Source organism: Mobula birostris, chromosome 4 (assembly GCF_030028105.1).
Source record: "Mobula birostris isolate sMobBir1 chromosome 4, sMobBir1.hap1, whole genome shotgun sequence".
Lineage (NCBI taxonomy): Eukaryota > Metazoa > Chordata > Chondrichthyes > Myliobatiformes > Myliobatidae > Mobula > Mobula birostris.
The window spans coordinates 133,324,442-133,340,127 of record NC_092373.1 but is presented as its reverse complement, the minus strand read 5'-3'; the positions used below and the strand labels follow the sequence as shown (position 1 = coordinate 133,340,127).

The window sequence follows — 15,686 nt, the reverse complement described above, 5'->3', positions numbered from 1 at the left end:
TTCTGAGATGTTGATGCCCAATCTCTCTGGCTTAAAGATATGCATCACTTTTTGAGGTAGGAAGTTCCGAAGATGACCAATCCTCTGAGAAGTTATTTTGTCTCACCCTATTTTAAATAGGGACCTAGTTTAAAACACTGAAACCTAGTTCTAGGCAATGCACTCATTCTATATATTGGTCTAGTAAAACAGAACTGCTTCCAATGTATTAATTGCTTCCAAAATATTAACTGCTTCCATAAATAAGACAAATATTATATATTGCTTTTTATCTCAGGTATAATTTCCTTAATTTTGTATTTAATTCCCGTAGGAATAAATAATGTTGTTTGCTTTCCTAATTGTTTGCTACAATTATATATTGATGTTTTGATAAGTCTGTTAGGGCACTCATCCCTCTGCCTGTTAGAATAATGCAATCTCTCACTATTTAGATAATGTTTTTTAAAATTTCGCTTGCTAAGATAGCGCAATTCAAAATCTTTCCAGAGTACAGTCCATTTGCCAGATCTTTGACTATTCACTTAACCTCTCCCTATCACTTTGTTTGCTTAAGTTTTCATCACAAATTTTCATCTTTTTTTTTTGTATACCAAGGGAAATGGTATAAATAGAATTGAAGAGTAGATCAATCATGATCCAGTGGAACATTAAAACAACAACTGTAGAGATGAGTTGCCTACTCTTGCTCTCAAATTGTAATCGTTATGTCATATCCTTGAAGTTTTGTGTCCTACCAGTTGAACCTGCAACTTTATATAGACTATACCAGTAGTTTGGCATGAGGATTTAATTCCAGGTTGAAATCTGATCAAGAAAAATATGCAACATCTGAATTATCAGGTGACCACATAGTTGTATGAAAATGTATTTGAAAGACTCTGTGCTTCTGAAATATATCTACTTTTAATTCAAAAAAATTTGATTTGCGCTTGCCAAATTTGGATATTTCATTACAGAGTTATGTTTTGTTAGTTCTGATAATTTCTAAAATGTTTTTGTTTTTCTTTGTTGATTTTTAAGGTCACTTATGAACTACACAAGGAGAACATGGCCAAAATGTATGAAGAATACCAAAGCCGAGATGAGAATACAAAGCAAGCTTCAAGCATTCGTACTATTTCTGAGATTAGCAGTGCGCAAGTAGCCTCTGTCAAGAAAGATGATTTTGAGAGTAAGCATATAACATATTCTGAGAATGTTGGTATGCAACCGGAAGAAACAGAAGATTGCAAACTTGAATTGCAACCTGAAAATGACCAGGAGATTGGGACTTTAAGTACAGAGATACAGGCAGTAAATTCGGCACAGCTAGACAAAACAGAAACAGCAACTGTACCATCTCACAGTACTGAAACAGAAAAAAGTGCAACAGAAGTAGATCAGATGTCAAATAAACTAGACACTTCAGGAAGTTCCAAAATGGAGAAGACAGGAGAGTCTGAAGTGTGTGAGGAAGATAAAGAGTATTCAACTACCTCAGCTGGTACAATACAAGCCTTTGAGGAAATTACTTTAGCTCCTTCTGAATCAATTGAAGAGAAAATGGCAACAGGACATACTGAAAATAAAAAAGAAAGGAATCTTGCAGTAGACCCATGTGATTCAAAAGCGAATGAGGTAGAATCTTCAAGCAATGAGCAGCATGAAAGCACTTTAAATAATAATGAAGTGAACAATGTCCAAGAACTTCAGGTCGCTTATCAAGAACTAGATGGCAGCACTTTGACTTCTGCATCTAAAGTTGATGCAAGCCATTTGGAAGCAATTTCAAGTCATTGTGAAACTGTACCACAGGAAGAGATGATTAAAGAGAGCCAAGAGATGGTAAAATTGGAATCAGAATTGGGTGCTGATTCATTAAATCAAGCAAGTAGTCACGCTGTTGTAAATAGCACTCATAACCCTGACAGCAGGGATGAAATTGTTGGAATAGCTAGTCCAAAAACAAGAGAATTAAGAGTGCCAACAGCAAAGGAAATGGCTAGGTTGGATGTATCTAATGTTGCAACTGATACTGAGAGATTGGAGCTTCGATCAAGTATAAATCAAGTTTCTGCAGATGCACCAAAGCTGCCAACTCAGGTAATGATCATTTTTCTTATTAATAGATAAACTGTTACCCTGCTGTTGGGGAAAGAATTGCATTTTCTTTGATGGGTATTAGCATGAGGAAATCTTGGTTTTGTTTAAGGTAAAGTAGTCTTGCCTTGCAATGTTCTGTACTTTGATAAAAATTATATCCATAATTCATCTTTTTAATCGATTTGCATTATTTTTTACTGTGATTTAAAACCATGAAAAATTACTGATCTCTAGATAATGATCTCTGGAATTGATGCTGTGGGAATACTACTGAATATGACTTAAAATGAAAATGCTATTGGCAAGTTTCAAAGCTGTGTGATTTTAAGCCAAAAGGTTGGTGTCATGTTAGTAGAAAGTGAAAATGAATTGGTAATTGTAGTACTTACAAATTGGAGTGGGTTGAAATTGGCCAAACAAATTGATAAATTTTTCTACTGTTTTGCATTATCTATTACAAACAGAGTGTAGTATGTTCCAATTTTGTGGCAATTGGTAGGAAGTGAAGAGAGTGGGAATTATCTCTGTTCCCATTAAATATCAGCATGTTATTGCAATTTTATTCTTTTGCCACAACTATCAATTTTTTAGATAGTCTGTTTTTTAGATTGTAAGGACATTTGTTAATTGTATTACAGGTTTGAATCACTACATTTCCAACAATATTTATTGTAGACAAAAAATTTTCAGTTGTTAAAAGGTTTGCACTGATGGTTGAAGTTTGATGTCATCTACAAACATACAAAGCTGTAATGAGCAGTAACAAACTGCAATTATGTAGAGATGTTAGCTTCAAGATGTTTATTTGGAATCAAAACTATAAGAACTTGGAGGTGATCCAACTTTTAAGAAGCCCATAAAGGAAGAAAAATTGATAGTGGGTGTTAGAAAGGGGCAGCAGAAGGGAAGAAAAAGTGATCTGGTATAATGGAAAATGAGTAGTTATGGGATGGTAATTGCAAAGATAAAGAAACATTGGGTATGGAAAAGTAAACTGAAGCAGTAAGACCGTACTAGTTTCCAATGTTATTTTTTAAAATTAGAAACGATAACTCTGGTCTGACATCTTGAAATCAAATTCTGAGGTTGTAAATTCCATATTTGAAATGTAAGAAGCTTAGCTGATGCTCAAGTAGTCTTAGAAGTTTTATAAGCATAAAGTGCATTCAGAAAATTGACTTGGCAGGTAAATAAGTAGGTCATATTTTTCAGATTGAACAGTGGTATTCAGCAAATTGCAATGGCAATCCAGCTTTGGATTCCCAGTTTAAGGATATAGTAAGGTAAATTGAAGGAAGTACAAGAACATTGCAACTGTACCTTGATGGAGTATTTGTTGCCTTAGATGATTGGAAGGGAGAAATTAAATGGGGAGCTGTTGGAAATTGTATGGCTGAAGAATTCCAGGTTGTGAGAAAAGGAAAATTCAGATAAGCATAAGGATACACAATTCAAAGCGCGCTAAATTGATTAAACTATTTTAGAATTTGATTATTTTTTGTTAGGGCATTGAATTTAAAAGTGTAGCCCAAGTTTCAAGCAATTTTGCACATATGTCATTTCCGAAAATTATAATATTTTATATTCTGTCCTTCTCATTTAACAAGAAACATTAAATGCTGCTGCAAACTTTTTCACAGGGATTTTAAACCATTCTTTCTGCATTTCTTCCAGATATCACAGTCGGAGCTTGTAAATCAGCAAGGTCTTGTGTCTGATGGACAGAATAGAGGGTCTAATCCTTCAGCACGCACCACCATGTTTCGTATACCAGAATTTAAATGGTCTGCAATGCACCAACGTTTGCTAAATGATTTGCTGTTCTCCATAGAAACAGATGTTCAGATGTGGAGAAGGTTAGTTAAGCATATTATTCTCCAACCCAATTTGTTAAAACTCAGCACCGTTTAATGTTGCTGAATATATTCTTTTTTCAGTTAGCAATTTGATTTTATATTGGTTTAATAGTGAATATTTTTGTATACATGTATGCATGTAGAGGATCTGATTGAACTGAGAAAAGTTGTAATTCCATGCTTTCTTCTTCCCCCTTTGAAAAGCCATAGCACAAAAACAGTGATGGATTTTGTTAACAGCAGCGAAAACGTCATTTTTGTCCACAACACCATTCATCTTGTCTCTCAGGTGGTAGATAACATCATCATGTCTTGTGGTGGGATTCTCCCACTTCTTTCTGCAGCTACATCTACTACAGTGAGTATGAAATATTTTGCTAACACGTGACTCTCTCTGCTTCTTAAAATGAAAGGACATTATTTTTGTATTCAGTGATATACATAGTAATTGCTCTGTACTAACTTTGATGCTTTCTTATTTGATTGGTGGATGCAGATTTTGTAGCTTGACAGCTTCTTCTAAATCAGTGTTTGGAAAAATCTCATTGGGCCAGTGGCCTCTGCCAATGATTTGATACATTTGAGTATTTGAAGTAAAATGCACATTGTAGAAAAAAATGCTTAATATTATTGTGAAGACTTGTGTACTAATATTGTATTTCTGCTAGAATCAAACAATGTATTTAAGACAAAGATTTGAATGTAAACTATTTATACGGAACAACTTAGTGATCACAATGATTTCACAGCTATATGTCAGAGCAGGAAACAATTAATGCTGCAACTATCCTAATTTGTGAATAGCCAGCACCCAAGCATTGACTCCTCTAAATGCCCCCACTAGTGGCTGGTTACTATTCTGAGAAGATCCTATTTATTAATTCTTTTATGTTTATTGACTGACAGTCAATTTTTGATCTGGGTCTTTTACTATCCCAAGTTTTGAAAATGCAAATATACCATCCATTGGATCTCCTCTTCTTCTACCAGCTGCATCCTTAAAAGATAACATTCAGTATGTTTGTGAGATGTGGTTTCCCTGTAATAAATCTAAGTTGGTTGTTTAAAGTTGTTGCTATTTCAATCTCTTATTATCACATCTTTCATAATAAGCTAGCATTTTCCAACTGGTGATGATTGACTAACTGGTCTGTAGCTCCCTGTTTTTTATCCCCCTGTTTTTTTTTAAAGAGTGAGTTACATTGCCACCTTACAATCTGCAAGAATTGTTCAATAATCTATAAAATTTGGGGAGATGACAACCATTGTATCCGGTAGTTGCTGTGGCTACCTCAAGTTTTGTTTTGAGTGCCATTAAATTTTCCAGGACTTATTTTTAAACTAATACTATTTTGCCTTAATTTCTTCTTTCCATTATCCTTTGGTTTCCAAGCATTTCTGGGATGCTATTTGGTTATCTTCCATGAGAACAGAACGCAAGGAACGTCTTGTCATTTTTTTTCTTCCCCTTTATAAATTATCCACTTTCTGACTGTAAAGGATCTCTTTTCAAATCTTTTTATGTACCTGTAGAAGATGTTACAATTCTGTACTGTAAGTTTACCCTTATTCAACTTTTCTCTTTTTAATCATACTTTTGTACATCTCTAAGCTCTTTTTTGGCACAATATATGCCTCCTCTTTGGATTCTTAACTAACTTATTAGATCATAGTTGCTTCAGTTTTCTTTTTGTATTACTGTTGCAGAGAGGAAGGTAAAGCTCTTGTAGCCCTTAAATCTGTTCCATAAATGTTAGCAATTTCAATCAGTTGTTGTGCCTTTCAGTGATTCTGTTCCAACTATCATAGTCAACTCAATCTTTCTTGTATTTGTACTTCCCACTAATTTAAGTTTAATATTTTATTTTCAAGTTGAGCATTTTTACTTTGAATCATAGTGTAGAATTCTATCATGTTATGGCCAATCTTCCCTACAGATCCTGCACAGCAAGATCAATAGTACCCATTTCAGGATTACCTGTTGTCTAGCTGGCTCCTCAAGTTTAAAAAAAATCCTCACACATTCCACAAATTTAACCTCCCTGGTATTATTGCTAATTTGTTTTGGCTAGTTTACTTGTAAATTAAAATACCTCTGTTATTTGTATCTCTAAAACCTCTACTGTTTGGAGGCCTGCAGCACAGTAGCGTAGCGGTTAGTGTAAATTTTTACAGTGCCAACAACCTGGGCTCAATTCTTGCAACTGTTGGTAAGGAGTTTGTATGTTCCCTTGTGACTGAGTGGGTTTCCTAGGTGCTCTGGTTTCCTTCCAAATTCCAAAGACATATGGCTTGGTCGGTTAATTGGTCACATGGGTGTAGTTGAGCAGCGGGGCTTGTTGGGTTGGCTGTAGGACATGCTGATCATGAGAGTGGTCATTGTGAATTTATTACAGTGGGACCAGTAGTGGTTTGAAAGCTACAAGGTAAATCAGCAGTGTTGCATTACTGGTAACTGCTTGATAGTGATAGTACACTAAGTTAACTCAGAGTCTTTAACTACTAACAACCAAAACATTTACTTAAAGTTGAGTGAGTTAAACAACTTGATTAACACGAAACCTATTCACTAAATGGAATGGGAATGGGGGGGGGGCGAGGAAAGACAGAAGATGTGTTACTTCCATTATAAATGGGAGCTTGTGAATATTTTTTGTCCAAGGCAACTATACTGCAGCTCAGAGAATGAAGGTGCTGGAGTATAAGGTGCAGATATTGAGAGATTGTAAAGCATGAAAGTTATTTAGTCCATTTGCTCTGGGAGATATTGTGCCCCACGGAATAAGGAGGTTGGAATTGATCTGTCAGGTCAAGGACAAGTGAATATGACAGGAAGTGAGTTAGGTATTCGGGTCCAGGACACTATTATGAAAGCATCAGTTCTGCAGCCCCTGCACATTTCCAACAGATTCATGGCTCTTGCAAACCTTAAGTGGGAACAACCACTCAAGCAGAAGGGTGGGAGGGAGTTTAAAAAGTGGTTGTAGCTGCAGGCAATCAGCAAGATAATATAATTGGGGGATACAATCACCGATATTAGACACAAAGGCTATGTTGCCTATCTCTTGCCAGGGTAAGGGACATCTCCCTGTGCTGGAGAGCAATGTGGGTTGGGGCAAGAAGGATCCAGTTATCAGAGTGCACCATGATTTTATTGAGAGAACAAGAATAGCCAGGGACTAAATTTAGAAAGCTGAACCACCAAAGTCATCATCTCTGCGTCATAATCCGAGCCATAAGCAAATTGGCACAAGATTAATAGAATTAGGCTGTTGAATACTTGGCTTAATTATTAGTATGGAAGTGGAATTCTGGTTGTGGTGCTGGAATAAATCCAAGGGAAAGAGGGAGCTGATCCTTTGGGATGAACTTGACTTGAATCATGCCAAGAACAGAATTCTAGTGAAATAATTAATTTGGGAGGTATGAAGAGCTTTAAACTAAATAAGATGGAGTGATTGGGTATCAGTGACAAGAAATTTAAAGTGCAAAAAAAGGGAAGAAGTATAGTAAAAAGTGATTGAGCTAAAGATAACTATGCCAGGAAGAGACGGATGTAGCATGAAAATAGCTCATTAACGATTAGAGTCTGGCCAAGAAAGTGGCCAAATGACAATTTGATATTGTAGATATCACAGAAGCAATCTGGAATGAAGGGTATACTTTTTGGTTTAATATCGTCACATGTACCAAGATACAGTGCAAAGCTTGTCCTACATGCTGTTCATAAAGGTCAACTCATTACACAGTGTATTGAGCTAGAATACAGAATAAAGTGTAAAAGCTACTGAAAAAGTGCAGTGCAGGGTAACGGTAAAGTTTAAGATCATAACAAGGTAGATGGTGAGGCCAAGGGACCATCTTATCATACAAGGTCCATTCAAGAGTCTGACAACAGTAGGTTAGAAGCTATCCTTCAGCTTGGTGGCACATGCTTTCAGGATTTTGTATCTTCTGCCCAATGGGAGAGGAGAGACAAGAGAATGCTGGGGTGGGTGGGGTCGTTAATTATGCTGGCTGCTTTACTGAGGCAATGAGAAGGGTAGGCTAGCTAAGAGTGCAACATTCCAGGGTATAGAGACTTAAGGTGGAATGGGGGTTTGATGTAGAAGAGGAAGCTGCAATACAGTATTGTTAAGGAGTCCATTATGGTAGTAAAGAGGAGCGTATTCAAAAAGGCTCTTAAATGTGGCCACATGGGTCAAGCTTAGGAGTAGAAGTTGGGGTGATCACTTTGCTTGCAGTATGTTGCAGGCCTTCTAACAACCAGAAGGAGATCGAAAAGACAGATGAATCACAGCAAGATTAGTAGACAATTTCAATTTTACCAAGATTAACTGGACCATTTAGTCCAAAATGTGTGTTATTTTTAAAGTGCTTTCTGGAGAACATTTTAGTCTAGTACTTGGATAACTGCCCAGAATGGACAGTCCTGGGCCTAGTCTGAGGTACTGGGTATGTAGCTGGACAAGTGGTTGAAATGTCAGTGGGAGAGCATTTTGAATTAGCATAACTTTGCAAGTTTTAAGGTCGTTATGGAAATGAATAAGGATAGCCAAGGAAATAAGATCCTGACTTGAAGGAAGGCTGATTTCAATATTGTAAGATAGGACCTTGCGAAAGTAGATGAGAAGCAGCTACTTGTGGATAGATCTACATTTGATAAATGGGAGTCATTCAAAATTAAAATAATGATAATTCATGGCCATCTGTTATGAACTTGTGGTGGAGCAGCCATACCCAAAATTATGCAAGTTTATCATTGAAGAATAAGCTGAACATGAGTAATTGTTCATTTGAGAGTACATTTGAAAGAAATGTTAAACATTAGAACACGAAGGGCAGATTAAGGCAGGCTTTATACAAATGCCAAATATAGAGAAGAAGACAAATGAATTGCTTAACTTGAAGGATATGCTATGGTTGCCATTATTCTGATATGACTGCTGGTTAACAGGGTGGGAGAGTGATAAATCATGTATTAATATAAGGAATATAGTAAATGTTGGGTAACTTGCAAGGAAAATGTTATTAGGATTTTGGATTGTCACTTCTGTGTGAGAATGTAGCAATGGAGAAGTAGGCAATGAAGTCTGTGTGTGTGTGTGTTTGTGTGTGTGTGTATGTGTGTGGGGGGGGGTAGGAATAAGTGACAGATATATTTTGGCCTCCCAGTAGCAATAAATGACAACCAGATAAAAAAGGCAGTAGATGGTACTGGCGAATTTTAACTTTTATAAAGGAAGGGGTCAGACAAGCTTGCATCAGAAAGATGGAGACAAATTAGATTGTGTATGGAGTAAGTTCAAGCAACAATATGTATGCTATTGAGCCAATGGTATGTGTTGGGGCACAAACGAAAAAATCTGCAGATGCTGGAAATCCAAAGCAACATGTACAAAATGCAGGCCAGGCAGTATCTATGGAAAAGAGTAAACAGTACTCTGTCCTGATGAAGGGTCTTGGTCCGAAATGTCTGTTTGCTCTTTTCCATAGACGCTACCTGACTCTCTGAGTTCCTCCAGCATCTTGTATGTATTGCTTCCAATATGTGTAGGGGCTTGAGGGTAGACCATGTCAAAATTTATAAAAACTCAGATTGAGTTAGCCGGCTGGTGGCGTAGTGGCATCAGCGCTGGACTACGGAGCGAAGGCTCTCGAGTTTGAATCCAGCCGGCTCCCTTGCACACTTTCCATTCGTGCTGGGTTGAGCGTCGAGCTAGCAACTCGGCCTCATAAAATAAGAAAACCTGCTTTTAAAAAAAAGCGCCGTCATGACAGTATCCTGATGACTCCTGATGAGGGCTTTCTTCTTCCTTCAGATTGAGTTAACAGGGCAGATGTAACATGATTGAATTCAATGTTATAGTTGAAAGGAAGGAATGTTAAACAGATATTATGATTTCACATTTAGAGGAGGTTGATTTCCATCTAATGAAACAAAGACTGACTGATAAGCTACAACTGGGTGAGTTGTCTAGGATAAAGAATGTAATGGGGTACAATCTGTTTATGATACTAAGAAGAAAGACTTAGATTTTCAAAACAGTCATGACTGAATAAGAAGTATGACAAGTGATTAAAACTAAGTGGTAATGCATGTGAAGAAGTAAGAGCAAGTAGTGGTCATGATATCTTGGAAGAGAGACAAAGAACAATACAAAGTAATCGGAGTACAAATTTTAAAAATATAAAGGCAGGTTTGCAAAGACCTGCATGGGTATAGCGATAATTGTAAATGAAATGGAGAATGTTGAGTGATTACTTTGCAATAGAACTTGCATTAGAAGATTAGTGTGGTGGGTATTTCATTGAATAAGGGATAGAAACTTGTTGAAATTAATCAAATACTGGCAGTAAAAATAATGGAATGAACATTAACACATTAAAGAGTGATGAGTCCAAAGGACTGGATGGCTTCCTTTAAATTTCATCCTAGGAATTTAAAAAGAGTAGATGTAAACATTACCGAACCAAAATCCTGCAACAAACTAACAGAAATCTCCATTTTTGTTGGAAAATTGAGTATGTAAATTAGTATAAACAAAAATGTTAATTACAATATTAGCATTAGAATGCATATGCTATATTGTGAAAATCACTTTAAAACAAATTATGGACAGTATGCCATTCCTCATGGGTTGAATGAGGCTTGCCCTTTGGAGATGTTCCTGTTTGGTGTGTGGATAATGTTCAGTTTGAATAATTTTGTGTGGTCAGTGATGTAAGAAATGTCATTAATTCATATTCATTTGTAATGATTTAAAATAAAACCTCCACAGCATGAATTGGAAAACATAGAACCGACTCAAGGTCTTTCATTCGAAGCCTCTGTGACCTTTCTTCAGAGGCTAATAGGTCTCGTTGATGTGCTGATTTTTGCCAGCTCCCTTAGCTTCACTGAAATAGAGGCTGAAAAGAACATGTCTTCTGGAGGAATATTAAGGCAATGTCTTCGACTTGGTGAGTATATTAAGCAGTACAATGTAGTGCTGTGTGCCCCATATATTACAACCTAAGAACATTCTTAATTTTTCAGCAGTTTGTTTATGAAAAAAGTGAGATGATGTAAGTTGCATGATCAGGCATTGAGCTCTTTTAAAAGATAGATGCTGTCACATTATTTCAAAAAAGTTAACCCAATATTTAAATTTGTTTATACATTTTAAGTGTGCTGCAGTAAACCTCTAATCCATTCTCGAACTGTTCAGAAATTTCAATGATTCAGCATCTGACTTGCCTGCAGATGTTTCCTGAGATCTTTTTTAACTTGCCAGGCCTCTGGTTCCTATGCTCACTTTTAGTTTTTTTTTTCTTGCTTCACTGAAATACTTAATATAATAATGAGTAAAAATATAAATCAAAATATGGAAGGATATGAAAAGTAATGACCATCCTCTGCACTGAAAATCTGCTAGTGCAGCATTATCAAAGTATTGAGCATGTTGGATTATTCAGATGTACAGAGTATTTGCAAAATAACACCTTTAAAAAAATTACAAGCATTTAGGAATATAAGAATTGCTGTCTTTTACGTTATTTTAAACTACACCCCAGTAGCTCACAAAAATTCTGACTTGCATTCTTTGATACTTCGTTTTATACAGTCGAATAGTTGACATTCATTTATGTTGGTAAGAAATTTATGTGAAGTCCAGTAACAATGTTGTGATTATTTTGATAAACATTCCAAACTTTAGCTTCCTTGCTAGTTCACGGAGTTTTTGCTGGAAAAACAGGTTAATAAAATTAGTAATTATGTTCAATTTAAATTGTACACGTATCACAAGAATAAATTTGCTAATCTATTATTTAATAAGATCTTAAGCCAAGATTGATAATGTTCTCCTAGTGGTGCTCCTCTCAGACCATGAGAGGTCTGCGTCGGGCATTTTCATGCCTTACAAGGCGCAGATTGGAAGTCTATGTGGGGCGCCACTCCTCGCATAGACATTAGAGCAATGTGTGATTAAGTGCCTTGCTCAAGGACACAAACACGCTGCCACAGCTGAGGCTCGAACCAGCGACCTTAAGATCGCTAGACGAATGCCTTAACCACTTGACCACGTGCCCACAGCTCCTAGTGGAGCTCTAATAGTAAATTTACTGCAAATGGGCACAAGTGAGTTAATATGAGTGACCACAATGTATATGCACGATACAGAGAAGGATGCAAACAGGCGAAAAAATAAAATCAAGACAATAGATTTAAGGGAATCAGAACAGACCTCATTGCTTATGATATAGAATAACAGTAGAAAATAAGGTGAACACTGTGCAATAGTCCATAAAGTAAAAGCATTATGATTGTTTTTAAAGAACAAAGCACACTGATTAGCATTGGACGAATAAAGACAAAGGGGAAAAAGTGAGGGTTAGAAAGCAGGAATAAAATATGGACAATAATCTCTTACCAACAAAAGTGAATGAGTGTCAACTATTATACTGCATAAAAATGCAAGTCATAAGTTATGTGTTACTGGGGTGCAGTTTAAAATAATGTGAAATACAACAATTCTTGTATTCTTAAATTGTAATTTAAAAGATGTTATTTTACAAATACTTCATAAATCTGAATAATCTAACATGCTTATGGGTGAATCAGACAAGTGAGAAAACACAAGCCTTGGTAGTCAGGAAAAGAAATTCAGAAGGCAAAGAAGGAAGTTAGAATCAAAATCACGATGTTTTGAAGAGCTACAAATAAAATACATCTAATTAGGCAGCTTTCCCATGCAAACTTACCTTCTGGGGGAGTCTACCACATGGAAATTTATTAAAAGCCTTACTGAAGACCACATCTACCATACTGCCCTCTTAAACCTTCTTGGCTGTTGGAGGATTGGAAATATAGATAGGAAAAATATCATAGGCAGCTATCGCAAAATGGCAGGAATGTAAGAAAGTGACTCTTTATTTGCTTGGTGGACAGATTAAGTGGATGTGTCATAGATGAGGATTAGATATGATGTAACCACTGTGAATTTTTTAATGTGTTAAGGAATTGGAGCTTCAGCTCGCTGAGGCGATAGACAGGAGCTACAGGGATGTAGTCATCCCTAGACTGGAGGAGACACACAACTGGGTAACTATCAGGAGAAGGAGGTGTAATATGCAGCCAGTGCAGAGTTCACCTGTGGCTGTCCCCTCAATAATAATTATCCAACTTTAGATACTATTGAGGAGGACAACCTAACGGAGGAGCCACAGTGACTGCCAACTTCCAAGTAAATGTCCTAAATAGAATCTGGGATGAAAAATGAAAGATATACTGGTGCTCCAACGTATTGATAGACTGATATATCTGGATCCAACAGGGGCCATAGCAAAGCTCGTGGGCTCTGCTCTTAGGAGGGAGTAAGTGGGTTTGGCAGGATCAGTAAAAGTTGATGTGTGAATAAAGTTTTGGATAAGGGAAGCAGACATGAAAAAGCCATTAGCAGAAGTCCCTAGGTCTGAAGGACAGAAGACAGATTGAAATTATTAATTAAGATCACTCATCAAGGAGCTTTGGGGCTGTGCCTTTTCTGTTTTAGTTCGTCATATTAAACTAGGCTTTAAACTAGATTTGCAGGGGGATGGGAACCAGAGTGCCAGAGCTGACAGTGTGGCTGGGCTGAAAATAAATGATATTGAAAGTTTAAGCAAATCCGCTGATAGAAAGGTTGTGAGTGGTGGTAAAAATCTTCTGAGGTGTATATATTTCAATGCTAGGAGTATTGCGGGGAAGGCGGATGAGTTGAGGGCGTGGATTGACACGTGGAATTATGATGTTGTAGCAATTAGTGAAACTTGGCTACAGGAGGGGCAGGACTGGCAGCTTAATATTCCAGGGTTCCGATGTTTCAGATGTGATCGAGGCAGAGGAATGAAAGGTGGGGGAGTAGCATTGCTTGTTAGGGAAAATATTACAGCAGTGCTCAGGCAGGACAGATTAGAGGGCTTGGCTACTGAGTCCTTATGGGTGGAGCTGAGAAACAGGAAAGGTATGGCCACATTAGTGGGATTGTATTACAGACCACCCAATAGTCAACGAGACTTGGAAGAGCAAATCTGCAGAGAGATAGCAGGCAACTGCAGGAAACATAAAGTTGTTGTGGTAGGGGATTTTAATTTTCCATACATTGATTGGGACTCCCTTACTGTTAGGGGTCTAGATGGTTTAGAGTTTGTAAAATGTGTTCAGGAAAGTTTTCTAAATCAGTACATAGAGGGACCAACTAGAGGGGATGCACTATTGGATCTCCTGTTAGGAAACGAATTAGGGCAAGTGACAGAAGTCTGTGTAGGGGAGCACTTTGGTTCCAGTGATCATAACACCATTAGTTTCAATTTGATCATGGACAAGGATAGATCTGGTCCTAGGGTTGAGGTTCTGAACTGGAAGAAGGCCAAATTTGAAGAAATGAGAAAGGATCTAAAAAGCGTGGATTGGGACAGGTTGTTCTCTGGCAAAGATGTGATTGGTAGGTGGGAAGCCTTCAAAGGGGAAATTTTGAGAATGCAGGGTGTGTATGTTCCTCTCAGGATTAAAGGCAAATTGAATAGGAATAGGGAACCTTGGTTCTCAAGGGATATTGCAACTCTGATAAAGAAGAAGAGGGAGTTGTATGAAATGTATAGGAAACAGGGGGTAAATCAGGTGCTTGAGGAATATAAGAAGTGCAAGAAAATACTTAAGAAAGAAATCAGGAGGGCAAAAAGAAGACATGAGGTTGCCTTGGCAGTCAAAGTGAAGGATAATCCAAAGAGCTTTTACAAGTATATTAAGAACAAAAGGATTGTAAGGGATAAAATTGGTCCTCTTGAAGATCAGAGTGGTCGGCTTTGTGCGGAACCAAAGGAAATGGGGGAGATCTTAAATAGGTTTTTTGCGTCTGTATTTACTAAGGAAACTGGCATGAAATCTATGGAATTGAGGGAATCAAGTAGTGAGACCATGGAAACTGTACAGATTGAAAAGGAGGAGGTGCTTGCTGTCTTGAGGAAAATTAAAGTGGATAAATCCCCGGGACCTGACAGAGTGTTCCCTCGGACCTTGAAGGAGACTAGTGTTGAAGTTGCGGGGGCCCTGGCAGAAATATTTAAAATGTCGCTGTCTACGGGTGAAGTGCCGGAGGATTGGAGAGTGGCTCATGTTGTTCCGTTGTTTAAAAAAGGATCGAAAAGTAATCCGGGAAATTATAGGCCGGTGAGTTTAACGTCAGTAGTAGGTAAGTTATTGGAGGGAGTACTAAGAGACAGAATCTACAAGCATTTGGATAGACAGGGGCTTACTAGGGAGAGTCAACATGGCTTTGTGCGTGATAGGTCATGTTTGACCAATCTGTTGGAGTTTTTCGAGGAGGTTACCAGGAAAGTGGATGAAGGGAAGGCAGTGGATATTGTCTACATGGACTTCAGTAAGGCCTTTGACAAGGTCCCGCATGGGAGGTTAGTTAGGAAAATTCAGTGGCTAGGTATACATGGAGAGGTGGTAAATTGGATTAGACATTGGCTCGATGGAAGAAGCCAGAGAGTGGTGGTAGAGAATTGCTTCTCTGAGTGGAGGCCTGTGACTAGTGATGTGCCACAGGGATCAGTGCTGGGTCCATTGTTATTTGTCATCTATATCAATGATCTGGATGATAATGTGGTAAATTGGATCAGCAAGTTTGCTGATGATACAAAGATTGGAGGTGTAGTAGACAGTGAGGAAGGTTTTCAGAGCCTGCAGAGGGACTTGGACCAGCTGTAAAAATGGGC

The 15,686-nt window shown here is 37.5% G+C and overlaps 1 protein-coding gene across 2 annotated transcripts in view; it reads left to right on the top strand.

Moving 5' to 3' along the window:
- The window catches only part of lrba (LPS-responsive vesicle trafficking, beach and anchor containing), an 803,145-nt gene that overhangs the window by 154,987 nt on the left and 632,472 nt on the right, over positions 1-15,686 (top strand). For both annotated transcript variants that reach the window (XM_072256051.1, XM_072256050.1), the window contains exons 22-25: positions 1,024-2,085; positions 3,760-3,941; positions 4,146-4,299; positions 10,724-10,904. In XM_072256051.1, coding sequence (XP_072112152.1) covers positions 1,024-2,085; positions 3,760-3,941; positions 4,146-4,299; positions 10,724-10,904 — 1,579 coding nt within the window. The remainder of the gene's footprint in view (positions 1-1,023; positions 2,086-3,759; positions 3,942-4,145; positions 4,300-10,723; positions 10,905-15,686) is intronic.